The following is a 15,598-nucleotide window of genomic DNA, read 5'->3' on the forward strand; positions in this document are numbered from 1 at the left end:
CTACAGTCATTCCATAAAACTGCCAAGGAACTTTTTAGCCCCATCTTCTAAGCACCAGAAATATAGAAACTGTTGTTGGCTTTCTCCTCTGAGTTATACAGCATTCTCTGGTGAATCAAATGCCCAGAGGACTCAGGGGACATTTACTGCGGCTACTGCTCAAAATTAGAACAGATATGGGGAAGTCTATAGGGACCAGTAATATCTGTATACGCGCTACTTTCAAGGCACTTAGGCTTATTTCCACTTTGCATCACTGTCAGCGCACTCGAAGGCAATACAGGGACTGGATGGGAAATTTGATGGTGCAAAATGTTCTTCCCACTTTTTTACTACATGGGTGTATTGTTTTCTGTCCTGTTTTTTTTTTTAGTGGTGATAGATTCTCAAGGATAGGAGACAAGAGTATGTTTCTGCAGTGTGAAACATCTGGCATACTTGGAAAATCTGAATTATCAGCTGCCATGAAGAAAATAAAATTCTTACCAGCAAAAGCTTATTTCACATTTTCTTAGATACAAGGAAAGGCAATTCCAGTTCTTGTTATTCACAGATTTTTCCACAACTCTTTCTTAAAGCTATAACATTTGTTGGCCTTGTTGTACTGACTTATTGCTCCACAGATAATCTCCACATACTTTACACTGCTTGCGTAATCTTCTAATCATGTGAAAGGCAAAATTAATGCAGAAGTTTCCTTAAGAGACTTTTAAAATGTAAAATTGATAGTCTCCATGGAAATGTAGCCCAATACATGTTTTTTCCTCTGAACCTCCTACTCTAGTGACACTTCTAATATGTGCTAATTATGCATATTCAATCTTCTTTTACATAGCAGTAGGCAAATAAAAATTACTGTTTAACTGCTGGAGACCTTAGATCTTTATGGACAACTTATTAAATTCAATGAAATATATGTATGCTGAAATTCCTTTGGAAGAGAAGCCTGGAAAGTAAAGCTCCTCTTCCTCTCCATTTTTAGAGAAGCAGCTATTAAAATGCAAATTACATGCAGAGGCATTTTAATGGAAAGAAGGACAAACAAAGACTTCTATTGTTTAAAAAGTTAATAGTTTTGACATGCTGTAGCTACTCCAGGCTAACCTTTGCTTTGGGAAAATGATTTACTTGGGCACATTCCCAATTTCAGAGTAAAACTAAATCCTTGTGCCATATTAGTTTCATCTCAGACTTCAACATTTTTCATTTGCATCCATAAAATCCAAAGATATCTATGTACTTTTCAGATAGAATCAAGTATGCATACTCTTTTAGGCAGATTAAACTGTGGTATAGAATCTAACCTTAGCTTATTGATAGGAACATAATAAAAGCATTTAATTTATTAAAAAATCTCTGTACCACAATCTTTATATATGTGAATTGCAATCAAACACTCAACATGAAACCAGATGCCCCATGGAACCACTAATAACTACTAGGGATCACTGTATAAAACATGCAATGCTTTCGATACAGTAGATTTTGGAACACACAGGTTTCTCTGAAAATTATAGTCTAGATTAACCACAAGTTTCTGACCATGTTATCTGAATATTCATCTTTATTCATGCTCATAAACATTTGTTTATGCAGCAGCTGCCTTCATTGACTTGTGAAGGGCCTATTCAGCACAGGCAGGAGAGGGATAATCTGTCCATATGAGGCTCTATTATGAATATTAATATTGCTTTGAGAAATGATAGTCATCTAGATAGAAATAGTTTTCAGGGTTAATTGTTTCTTCCAACAAGTGCCTTGGGGTGCTGAGTTATTTAAACTCATTCCCAAGAAAACAACAGTGTTAGAAGTTGAAGGTAATAGAGGTTCTTTATCCCACTGCACTTTTTCTGGGGAGGAGTTAGTCATATAATCATAATACTGCAGTTACCTAAAAATAGCCCTTACCCTTCTCAAATTGTGCTTTCTTTCTACGGTATGTTACATCTTTAAAAGATTAAGTTAAAGGTAAAACCCACTTTGACATATCGGGGTCTATGTGTTAGCTACACATTAATTCTTATTACCCTTTCACCTTAGGATACTGTGAAAAGGAGGTACTGACTACTTGCTAGGCTGGAGAGCAAAATAACTACTATTACTTCCAGGCATGGAAGAGTACCAAAGAACTCCTTGCTTCTCCTCAGCCTTGTAGCATTGATTTCTGAGGCATGAAACTAATGAGCTTTGTATTAGTTTCTTACTTCTTGATGGCATAAAATTGGGAAAATTTACTGGGGGAGATTTTTTCTTTACATTTAAATGCACTAATTTGTTCAAAGGAAGCATCATTCTGACCAGCCTGCAACACTGGTTAATTTTTTTACAATTCTAATACAAGATACTGGCTTTAAAAAAAAAAACATTTGTAGCATAATTTACCTAGTGAAGGAAAGCACACCTTGCAGTGAAGACTTATACACTGTTTTGTCATGGGGAAAATCCCATCAAGCTGTTTCTTCTGAGAGCTTCCCAACAAGTAAATCAGGCAGACAAGTTTGTTTGTTTAAGTTGTTAAGAAAGGCAGAGGTAGCCCTGCCTCTTCCTGTAGTGGAAAAGTACTCTACTAAGGAACATATAGACAAAAATGCACTGACTCATTCTCTTCCAAAATGCCACTGACAAATAGAGTATAACAAAATCCACACTGCATTATTAGTTATGTCATCAATGATGCCAAAAGCCTTGTTGGTCTGTTGCTCTTAAAAAAGATGGATGTCTAGGAAAGGTTTCAAAACTGAAGAGACGCAGCATCTTAACTGGAAGCTCTGGGAGAGGTAAGTATATTAAAAGCTCACCAAAGCATTTCAGAAAGTTGTGCATGAAATTCTCCATGATGATTTAAATGAATATATCAAGCTTAAATTTTTGCAGTTAAAGCTACCAAGTCTTTTCTTCCACAGTTCCATTTCAGTCAATACTGTTTATATTTGTCCTGATGTGGTCAACAATCAGACTGAATTGAATAAATTAAGAAACACAGGAAAGGCCATGGTAGGCAGAGAGAAACAGAGACGCACCTAAGATAGTGCAATACCTAAAATAATGCATTTGATAAGAGTGCAAACACACAGGCAGACATGTAAGGTTGACATTGCTCATACAAAAAATGCCTTTCAATAAACTCCAACTGAAATTTTACTTTGAACTACCAGAACATAAAGTTAATTGTTCCTTTTGAAGAATCCTAGCAAACTTTCTTATGCTTTCTGATGAGAAAAGATTTTGTATGAGTTTGCAAGACAAGTTCTCATCAGTGGTTTGGCATAGAAAAATTACTCTGCATGGGTATTTGAATGTAAATAGTCGCTTGAAAAGTTTGGTCAGCACTACTTGCAACAGGTGATACTAGAAAGAGCTCTTTACTTTCACAGGTAACAAAGTAATGCTCCAGAATTGACACTGCCTCATTCTAATACATGAAAAAAGTAATTATTAGAGTTAAAGGACCCCTACTTAAAAAATAAAATAAAATAAAATAAAATTGCACTGGAAAACAACAACAACAACAAAAACAACAAAAAACCACTAAATGGACATTTAGAAGAATCAGAACAATTTCTGCTCTGGAGAAAATGTATACTAAAAGTATTATCAATATTAATGTTTCATGCCGCTATTTAATCTTTTCCCTCGCTGTAGTATGTCAGAAATCCTACTGGTGTGTAGACTTTGCATTTTTAAACATTTCCTGAGTTCTCTACTAATTCTACCAAGTACTGGAGTACACAGATAGATAACATAGTAGATAGATATCATACATTTGTTATAGCAGGTCAATAATTTGTGACAGATTTATGACTCTCAACTATGACTTTCCTCTCAGGAATGCCTGGCAAAACCATAGGGGTCAAAACACTTTTCACTGTATTTTCTTTAGTAATACATTTACCCAGGACCCACGGTAATATCATCCACTCGACGATGGTTGGAGGTGGTCCCTGCATGCTCACGTCTGACCTGTCAATGTGTTGAGATGCAAGCAACAACAGGAACAGAAAAGTCAAGTAGGATGCAGTATGGCAGATAAACTTGATAAATGGCTTTCTGATGAACAGCCCTAAGGGGCTTTTGGGAGCTATCAAGTAGCACACAGAGAAGACTGGGAAAAGGAGTCCTATGACAACGCATGTCAACATCTTCACAGCCCAGTGTCGCCTCCTCCACCCAGGGAACTCGTCATACCAGCGGGATGCAAGCAGCTGCTGGCAGTTGGGCTGGGCAACAAACTGAGGAAAGAAGAAAGGGAGATGGTTAGTTCCCTGTTACCACTGCAAAATTATTTGCATGCTATCTGTGATACAGTAAGTAACATTCGGATAGAAATAGAAGGAAAATTCCGCAGCCTTTTCATGCTCACTAACACCAGCAAGGCAGGGAAGGGTCAGTCTACCATTCCTTTAGTGCAAAAAGTATAGTATGAATCTCCCAAAATTTCACTTGCACGGTAAAGCTTGACTTCCCTATGAGTAAGGTACACGAGGAGTCAAAGGACTGTAAAACACAGATATCTCAAACCTGATGTCAAATTCACAAACACATTCACAAAGAATACTTCTGTTATTTGAACAGCAGCACTTCACTTGCAGAGAATTCCCAGATCATCAGGTGGAAGTCACCAAGAAAACTGAAAGCACAATATTTTTTACTAAAGCAAAAGATATATAAACAGTAGAACTGAATTCCAAAGGGAAAATGAACTATTTCCAGTATGTTCCCTGCTAATGGTCTAAAAAGTAGCTTTACATACTTTTATACTAAACAAAACTCTTATATAATATTTACAATATGAACCAAGCAGTAGCACTCCATAGCACTTCACTAATCCTTGTTAGGCTGTATTCCTATCATGTATGATCTTCTATGATCTGTCCATTTTCTGTGATATGATTTCAGTTTTAAAATACAATTCCTAAAATTGAGTTTCAACAAAAATAAATATATCATTAAGTATTTCATATTTTTCAGCTATCTTTTCAAGTAAGCTTTAAGTGTATTCAAAGCTTTTAGGACATATTTTGACATGACCACTAGTTAGTGCTTTCTTTTATGAAAGGGACGAACAGTAGCAGCATGCTAGATTTGACATAAAAGATATAGAATTGAAGCAACATATGTATCAAAGACAGCCTGAGCTGATGTACTATTTTTAGTAAAAGAACTGCAAGAATATTTTTCCTTCTCATGTTTTCAACACAAATACCTACATTGTTTTAAATCAGAAGCTGAAGACAATAAAGATGTGAAGGCAATTATTTATCTTAAAATTAATACTTTAAAATAGTTAATTTACATTAAACAATATTTGAGATCTAATTAAATGCACATAGTTTTTGATTTTGCCTGATTTTGATTAATACCAATAAACTATAGAAGACAAGTTCTTTTGGAGATGAATAATAGGTAAGTTCTCAGACAGATTCTGAAACCACTGGGACTCCTACCAGGAGAAAATGCTATTTAGTCTGGACTGAAATGAGAGTCAGCATGCATCTTTCTGTATACGTCTGGATATTGTCAGAAACGTTAACCTGAGCCAAGTTCAGACCTGGTGTACATTAATGAAATGCCAGTGATCTTAACAGAGACATATTTGCCTTCCAGACACCAGCACTGATGCTGCCCCTGACTGTAGTGAAAGAAAAGATAATCTACTCATACCATAAGCATCTTCACAATAACCTTTAAGAAGACTAACAAAGTTTTCTCTTTTGTCAAGGAAAAAAAAATGCATTCACAAGGTTTCTGGGTGCTTATTTCAAGATACAAAAGTCTAGAATAATACTGTATCAGAACAGGCTGTATCTGAGTTGTGTGTTGCCAACTTTTTAATGGGGGTCTCCCTACAAAGAAACAAACAAACAAACAAACAACCCTTGAGTATACATAGATTAGCTCTTTGCTTGACTGGTGGAAAAAATATGACTCTTAGGCTAGTTCCTGATTAAAATATTTTCCTCTTGTTTTTACACCAGAATGTAGCATATTCATTTTGCTACAGCTGTTTTCTTCTCCTTCTTCGTAATATCCTCTTATTACATAGCATCTCACCTAAAGTATGAGTCTTCCTGAATTTTGCCACTGTCCCTTTCCTCAATTCCTTTGGTCCACTCTAGTTATTTTGGGGACTGTGGTGATGAATGCAATGGTTAGCTCAAAGGCTAGTAATAAAAGTAGGAGGCGCAGTCCTTGCAAAACATGGCAAAAAAGAATTAATTTCCCTTGGTTTAATGTGGAGGAAAAGAGGGAAGATAAGGGCTTCTTTTTTTTTCCTTCCCATGTCCAAATAGTGTGCTGTCCTGGGACTGGGTAGACCAAAAATATGCAGAACTATCTCATGCCATGAGGAGATATTTGCTGACAATGCCATCGGGAAGATGCTCCACACTGAGTTGGCAGTAGCTGCTTAGTACTAATATTTAGCCAGATTAAAACATTCAGCATTAATACAGTAAGGAGGTGTAATGAGTAATTGCAGAATTTCTGAATAGACTTGAAAAATTAACACTCAGATTCCATCATACTTTGAGTGCATTGCTGAAGTATGACATATAAAGGAAAATGTTTATTTTTCAGGCACAAGAAATTTTTCAGAACTGAAGGAAATTTTCAAATTCTGCACAATGGACCGTTAATTTTTTATATTCAAATTTTTCAATAAATTAGGTTTCAAAATTTTTCTTAAAATTATGACCATTACAGATATGACATAACACATTTAGCACTGGTTGGATCCTCTCGCTATAGTGGAAAACTAACTTACACTATGCATCATATGTGACCAGAGTTAGAGTTATCACCTTTAGCTATAGAGGAAGAAAACTGGAATTGTTCTCTAGATGACTTATAGATTTTTAAAAAAAAGCAACATAGGAAGAGATTAATTGGGTGATATGGATCAAGCATATAAAACACTACGTCAACACTTTATAAGCTGCACAAGCAGTGAGGCAATTTTAGTAGTGCAGGCAGAGGATTATAATAGAACCCACAATACAATGTCTACAGATGATATATTGCATTTCTGGGAGGTCCAGATACAGAGTTTCATGCTGTCACTTTTATCAAATAACACTGTTGGCGAGGTTAGTGAACAATGTCCTGAAGCAACAGAGTAATGTATCTTCACTGCAGCCTTTTCTTTATGGTTCCAAGCTCTGCTGACCGTATAAATACTCTCCAAACTATTCAAGTGTCTTCTTCAGACATCTGGAAAATTAACCCAAATCTCCTGCTGACTTTTCTTTTAGAGTTATTCTTTTGCACTTCATTTATCAAGGAATTGCGTAACATTATTAAAAATGTCCAAATTAGTTTCCACAAAAGCGACTGCTTGCTCCATTTTTTGTGCTGAAGACAGCGTCACCATATGTCACAAAAGATGCTCAGTACTAATAACTATTCTACAGTAGCTGAATAATGAGGGAAGTTCAAATGGGGAACTGTGTTGATGCCAGGAAAATGCACACAGTGATGAACATCAAGGCTTTTTCCTCAGCTGCCCAAAGAGGGGGAGATTGTGACTGCACTCTGCACCTCCCTTCTTGTCCTTGTGGGCCTGCTTTCTTCAGAGGAAATCAGGAAAAATGGCATGTTCTCCGAACTTGTCTTCATGTGTTTGAGGAACTCAGGGCTGGAAGTCTTCCTGCACTGGGAATTCTTCCTGGGCCCCTGGGCCCCACATTGTAAATGCTGCCTATATAGGCTGTCTCAAAGGCATTACTCTACGTTATGTATGGTTATATAGGCCAGCTAAGTTTATCACAGAATCACAGAATCACAGAATCACCCGGGTTGGAAGGGACCTCAAGGATCATGTAGTTCCAACCCCCCTGCCTAGCAGGGCCACCAAACATACACATTTAGATCAGGTTGCCCAGGACCCCGTCCAACCTGGCCTTGAACACGTCCAAGGACGGGGCATCCACAACCTCCCTGGGCAGCCCGTTCCAGGGCCTAACCACTCTCCTTGTAAAGAACTTCCCCCTAACATCCAACCTAAATCTTCCCTCCTTCAACTTGGATCCATTTCCCCTAGTCCTGCTACTGTCAGCCCTTTTGAAGAGTTTACTCCCCTCCTGGGTGTAGGTTCCCTTCAGGTATTGATAGGCTGCAATGAGGTCACCCCGCAGCCTTCTCTTCTCCAAGCTGAACAAGCCCAACAAGCTGAACAAGCCCAACAGCCCAAATTTATCTATAAATACATTCCTTATTACAATTTTTTTTTTGTGATTTACTCACTAAAAAAAAAAATACCCTTAACTTGGGGGGAAAAAAAAGAAAAGAAAAAGAAAAGTAAGTCTCTCCTGTTTGAATTAGATTTACACTCTAGCTACTCTAAACCGTTTCATCATAAAGGACTGGTAGATATGGATGGAAAAAGACTTCATGCTCCAATTGATGAGAATCCTCTGTAAATGAATTGGATCTCATCTGGGAGACTACATGGCAAAGCTAAGAACAAAAATAAGTCTTCTGGTGAACTGGGGATTTTTTTTTAAATGTATATATGGACATATATAAAAATGGACAAACATTTACCACTAGAAAAAATAGGAATATTCTGTGAAAATAATTTGGTAGCTCTACACTGCTTATGCCAAAATATTTTCACTTTAATGTACTTTCTCTTCTTCAATTGAAGATACTACATTCTGAGGTGTTCAAAACATCTTTTGTATTGTCAGTATTATGTTGGATGTTATTTGACTTTGACATTGTCTCCATGTAATTAGCAATCAGTGTGTTTATATTTTCACATTACAATGCCTTCCTCTTGCTTCTAGCAGTTTATAATTATGTGAGGGATTTTGCTGCACTGATTATTCCTAGTTGCACATCTTCAGCTCCCTCATAGACTCTGCTTGTCAGAAACAGTGTTGGTGTTCATCCTTTCAGTTGTGCAAGGAATTGGCTCTTCCCTGACAGTGGTGAAAATCAGAAATTATTCATAGAGCAAGCAGGAAAACAATCTACTATAAATAACAGCAGAGCCAGATTCTGGTTATAGCAGATAAATATATTGCATATTATTTCATTTTACAAGCTTTTTAAATCTGATCTGTAATTTCCCTATAATACATGTCCTATTTTCAATTGAAGTGATGAAGAAATAACATAAGAGATGCTGTACCCTGATATATAATTACTTTCAAGAAATAATATTTTTCTAGAAGTACACGTTTTTATACAGTATGTATTAGTCATTGCAAGTCTGTTCTGTCTATAGCACATCAGCACTTTAAATATTTATTTCACTGTACTAGAAAATACGCAAATGTACAAAAATAAACAAAAAAATCCAAGCAATTGTAAGGTAGTGCACATTTTTATATTTTACAAAACAATCTACAAAATCTGAGATCTTAATCAAATTATTGTTCTGAAATCAGAAGGTGTTTTGTAAACGTGATTTAAACAAAATAATGTGATTAATCACCTATAAATGAAAAGTTATCAAAGAAAAGCAATATTTAAATCCTTTATTTATTTATTTATTTATTTATTTATTTATTTATTTATTTATTTATTTATTTAGCTTTAGGTACAAATGAGTTATGCTGTCACACAGAAAAGTATCCCTGATATCATTTCCTAATGGAAGAATACTAAAGAAAATCTGTTAGGAGGAATTGAGCAGAAACACCAAGTTTCTTAGTAATACCTTTTATTAAGCCATGGTCCAGGTTTTCTACTCTGCTGTTCCATACAACCATTACAGCTAAGTTTCAGAAAAATGTTAGAACTGAGGTCTGCTCTTTTGTCCCACTCATATCACAATGATTACACAATGATTATAAGCACAAGTCCTTTTTCTTTGTCTAGATAACTTTTTTTTTTACTTATTATATATATATTCCCAAATACATTATGAAAACCCAAGCTCTTCTAGTTATTTAACTTCAAATTTAGATGTCAAAATTTTCTCTCTGTTGATTCTGAAAAGTATATTTGCTTTGCACTAATGACAGATTCAAGTCCAAATCTCATTAAGCAGCTTCTTCAATTTGGTAGATTTATTTTATTCCTCTGGAGACACCACTATGTATTCTCCTATGTATCTACCCCCCCTCCAGTTATATTTGTGGACTTAGGCACTTACTCTGTGAGGACAGGTTCAGTAAGACAAATAACACTTAATTATATTTTAAATGCTTTAACTTGGTTGACTGAATAAGTGCTAATTCTCATTTCTAAAAGCTGGGAACTGTTCTTTGGACTCCTTCGGGTGTATATCTGCTATCTGCTTTCTGCCTCAGGCCAGGAACCCTTAGTCCTGTGCCAATTACTGTGAATACTCTCAAGTCCATGCTGTTCAAGTCTAGAGCTGACTAGAGAAGGCTGTCGTTATAATCATAATTCCTGCAGGAAAGAAACCACTGGGTCAGATTTCCCTCAACTCTGTCTACAGCTTTGTGATGAAGGGAACTAACCAGTTCACTCAGGATTAGAGCACCAGAGCCAACCAGCTTGGATAACATCAGGGAAATCAGCACCAGATCAGTTTCCTTCAGCAAAACAAATTCACATGATTCCTCCAGAGTCAACAAAAAATTCGTGGGGAACAGAATAAAGTGGCAGTGTTTTTTGTACTTCTGGAAACAGATGTAGAATTGTTGGGTTGGAAGAAACCTCTAGAGATCATCCAGTCTAACTCCCTTCTAAAGCAGGTTCCCCATAGCAGTTTGCACAGGAGGGTGACTAGATGAGTCTTGAATACCTCCAGAGAGGGAGACTCCTCAACCTGTGTGATCAGCCTGCACCAATGCTTCATGACTCTCACAAAAAAGTTCTTCCTGGTGTTACTGTGGAACTTTCTGTGTTGGAGTTTCTGCCCATTGCCCCTTGTTCTATTGCGGCACACCACTGAAAAGAGTCTGCTCCCATTGACTTGACTCCTGCAGCTTAGATATTTATAAACAGTGATGAGATCTCAGCCTTCTTTTGTCCAAGCTGAACAGCTGCAGGTTTCTCATCCTTTCCTCATGCAGGAGATGCTCCAGACCCATAACCATCTTTCTGGCCCTCCATTGGACTCCTTCTAGGAGACCCCTGTCTTTCTTGAACTGAGAAGCCCAGCAGTGAGCACACTACACTGGAGTTGGCCTCACCAGAGCAGAACAGATGGTGAGGATCACCTCCCTTGACCTGCCAGCATAGCAGCAATGCACCCCAGGATTCCATTGAATTTCTTGGCCACGATGGTACAATGCTGGCTCATGGCCACTCTGCTGCCTACCAGGATTCCCAGGTCCTTCACTGGGTTCCATTCCAGCAGGTCAGCCCCTAATCCATACTGGTGCATGTAGTTATTCCTCCTCGGGTACACGACTCTACAATTGCTCTTGCTGAACCTCATCACTTTCCTCTCCACCCAACTTATCCTATTGTTTGACTTAGAGTATGAGAAGGAAGAAAAAAGAATAAATGGAAAACATAAAAGTGAAGACTGAAATACTTCACTAAAATAATTAACGAATGTAACTGTACAAAAAATGACATTGCATTTTTTAATTTTAACATTTTAAATTTCCTTTTCACCACAGTGACACAAGCAGATGCTCTCCATTTGACTCACTGATACTTCTCAGTAAAATGAATCAGCACACAGAACGTTATTAAATACCTAATAAGTCAAGACTTATCTATAATTGCAATGATTCTGATTAATTGCTCAGAAAAGTTAACAGCCATTGAAAATAAAATGCAGTTCTTAGGAACCAGCTGCGCGTGAATAGCCCTGTTAGACTTCCCAGTGGTAAAGATAAGTGAATTAGATATTTGTTTTGGAGATGAGCATGTGTATAGATCACAACTTCAGAACTGAGATGTTGGCTAAATACTTCCAGTTTCCATTTTGGGCAAGTAAGGCTTACAACACATAAAACATTTTTTGTAGTGAGAAACACTTTTCGAACTCCAGTATGTATCTACAGATACAACACAATATGAACTAGCTGTCATTGTATTGGACTGCTATTTTCACACAGCTAAATGGAGCACAACAATCTAAAAAACAAGGCTGATATTTATCTGCAACCCCTGAGACAGAATGGCCTCATGCAACTGTACGAGGTGGAACTGGAGGTCTAGGGAATAGCAGAACGGACATGGGAACAATGGTAAGCAAGAAGCTGAATATGACTAAGCCTGTGTCACTAGCATGCCAAGAAAGGTGACAATTCCCAGTCTTTTTGGCACTTACGAGACTACATCTGGAGTGCAGTGTCCTGTTTTGGGTTACTCACTACTACAGAGGTACAGGCAAACTGGAATGAGCCTAGAAAGGCAAATCCAAGAGGTTGTGGGGCTGGTTCAAGGGATGTACAGGGAGAGAGGAAAGGAATTGACTGTGCTCAGCTTAAAAATGAGAGGAATCCTCGGTTTCACTTGCTGTCTGACACAAATAAATTGGACAAAAGCTTTTATGGACAAAAGCAGGCTTTTCTCAGAAGTCCAAAACAAAAGATGAATATGGTTGCAATGCAATAAGAAAAATTCTAGTTATAAAAAAACCGTTATTCCCTATCAGAGCAATTAAGCATTGGATGTGAAAGGACACTGCAGAACCTCCATCCTTGCAAGCTGGCTGGGAAGTTTCTTAAGCCACCTGATTTAGCTTTGGTGTTAGTCTGGCTTTGAGCAGGAAGTCAGATCAGATGATCTTGAGAGGTATTTCTGAAGCAAGTATTTTTATGATCCTACGTATAATGAAAAAAAATGTTTAGTAAGAGCCATAGTAGTTGTGTTTACAGGTTGAATTAACTTACATAGGTTTAAATTACTTTCCTAGAAATTGAAAGTATTGTTAAGATCCTTTTCATGGATGCTTATTCCCTTTGAGCAGAGGCAGAGCCTGTTTGCCTGATATCTTTGAACCATATTATTTCCAAATACAAAAAAAAAACATTTCAACTGTTCCAAACATTTGTGCTGTAATTATCTGTGAAACATGTTCAGGTAAAAAAAGCATAATTGTCAAAATATTTGCATATTTTTTTGTCCCTTCAACCCTATTACTCTCAAAGTGGTTTTTGGATACCTCTGACAATATATATATATATATTTTTTGCACCAATGTTGTTTACAAAATGTCAGCACATATTTCTGATATCAAAACGGGTTTTGTGCCCTAATTAGGAAGGCCTCTAACCATTAAGTGGTCAGCCAGACAGGGCTAATATTTCAGTTAGCTACAATTCCAGTGCAATTGAGTATTCTCAGACCCTGCTTATTTTAACATTTCGTCCACTTTTTCTAGCTGCCGTGTTGCCAAAAGGAAATGTTGCAAATTAATAAACCAACCTATCAAAATTCAAGAGAGTAAGGGAAAGATACCAAAGAGACAAGAATAGTCGGTTTCCTCTTCAGGGAACACTTGCTCATCTGGGAATTTCTATGGGCCTCACTGGAGACTGACACTCTCCTACTTTGTGCAGTTTGTTGCAGAAACCAAACAAGTAATAGGGACATTCTTAGCTTCATTTTCTCTTTTTGAACATCCTTTCAGATTTGAGCAGGTTATTCAGGAGAAAACTTGTCACCATTTTCAGATTCTGCCTGTTTATATGAAGAGAAGCGAGTTTTGGAAAGCTTAATGCTTGTTTGAAGACTTGACTGAATACAGAATGAGGGAGATGACAGAAAAATAAATAAACAGAATCATAACAGTCATTTAAACTGAATAAAGCAATAAACTCCATATTTTCTCTTGAAAGTTTTCTATTAATATGTTGTAGGGAGGTCTGGTTTTTCAGCTTTATTAATAGTAAAGAACTGAATGTATCCAGTCGCTTAGTCTACTTTTCTTTCTCTTCCAATGCTTCAATGTTTTTCATCTTTAAGTTCTCTTGTCTAATTTGGATATGCATTCCCTTGAAAAAATCAGATTAATCACCTCGTTTCTGCACAAAGACAGAGTTGAAACTGAACTGAACTTGGTCAGTGACTGTCAGTGTGTTCTGAGACCATTTGCTGGAGAAATATACATTTTGTAATAAATCCACAGCAGATTTATCAATTGTATATCCAGTGTAGCCTTTTCTGCTGACCTTCAGATATGTTTTTCATTGGTTCATTAGCTGTACTAGTTACCTTTTATTCCAGTTTTGCCTTATGTGTGTTCTTAAATGGCAAGCTGACAATCACCATGTGCATCTTCAGTGCTTTAAACACACAATATGAATCTCAGAAGGTTTGCAGAGAGTATAATTGCTCACTCAAAAGCCATGCTCCTTTACTCTTAAGAGCAGGATGCGGTTCAAGAAAATGTCCTTTCCCTGTGAAGAGATCTAAGAAATAATGTTCTTCCCCACAATGAGAAGATTTTCTATGACAGCTATTTATTAAATTCTCTGTACTCGGAATTTGCCAGCCTGGAGAAATGATGATGGTTCTTTTTCTTATGAAGTTTTTCTATTTATGGATAAACTTTATAGTCTGGTACTTCAAGAAAGTGCTGGAGATACTTTCATTGCATCCATGTGAAAAAATATCGTAACACTGCTGGTTTCTTTCATGGAAAAGGACCAGAACAATTGAAGGAACAAACAAAAAGCCTTCCTTCCTTGAGTTTTTATATATGAATCACTTTTAGGGTACATTCAAAACTTTTTCTCTCAGAGAGTGGTCAGGCACTGGAATGGCCTGCCCAGGGAGGTGGTGGAGTCACCGCCCCTGGCAGTGTTCAAGAGGTGTCTGGATGAGGAGCTGTGAGATAGAGCTTAGTGCTTGTGGTAGCAGTGGTAATGGGAGGGCGGTTGGACTAGATGATCTTATATGTCATTTCCAACCTTGTGATTCTATGATTCTATGATTCAGGGTACAACTGAGTGATTTTGAGGGACAGTGACTGAGTTTGAGCCCCAGGTCTCAGTCATCCACAACCCTGTTTGCTCTTGCCTAGGTCTAGCTCTGTTCTCTCCATCTGGCTCTATTCAGGGAAAATCTACAACTGTCTGTAGCTAGTTTGCAGACGGTTCCCTTAGTGTCACTTGCTTTCAGGGCTGGGCTATGGTCTGCTCTCCATTAGCAGTACAGAGAAATTCTCAAGCACGGGTTACTTATATCTATATTTTACAGAATTGTGTAGTGTGTTTCTGTGCTAGATTAGCATTTCTAATACTCATTGCAAGCTTCTAGAAACTGGATAATTCAGAAGACGCTTTTGTTTGGCCAACTTGCACAGATACTCACATGGAGATGGAATAGAACACACTGGCTTATAGTGTCAGTTAGATGTGTGTATATTTTTCAAAAAAATGTGAGACAAAGATCCCATTTGCCAAAAGCTAAAAGTGGAAGAGGCATATTGTGTATGCGAAACGATATAAAGAAACACTCTGTTTCAGTCCCTGTAGGTGAAAGGCATATTCTTCCTTGAGTAATTGTGATTTGTTCGTTGTCAGATAAATACACTCTGAAGGCTATTGTCACTGCATGACATGTATGCCCCAGCTTCTGCTTCAGCAAGTCAGAAAGTATATTTCTAAAAAACAGCTGCTCTTTAATCTTTATGAAGGAGTATTTTCCACTACTGATTTTTCACTGTCCTATTGTGTTAAGCAAGTGCATACCGGTCGTACATATGAAGTCATGA

General features: G+C 37.3%; 1 protein-coding gene across 1 annotated transcript in view; it reads right to left on the minus strand.

The window, feature by feature from the left end:
- TRPC4 (transient receptor potential cation channel subfamily C member 4) overlaps window positions 1-15,598 on the minus strand; it is a gene marked incomplete at both ends in the record, with an annotated part of 90,206 nt that overhangs the window by 32,633 nt on the left and 41,975 nt on the right. The window contains one exon of the mRNA XM_079542044.1: window positions 3,893-4,229. Coding sequence (XP_079398170.1) covers window positions 3,893-4,229 — 337 coding nt within the window. The remainder of the gene's footprint in view (window positions 1-3,892; window positions 4,230-15,598) is intronic.

This window comes from Tetrao urogallus (genome assembly GCF_951394365.1).
Source record: "Tetrao urogallus genome assembly, chromosome: 1".
NCBI lineage: Eukaryota > Metazoa > Chordata > Aves > Galliformes > Phasianidae > Tetrao > Tetrao urogallus.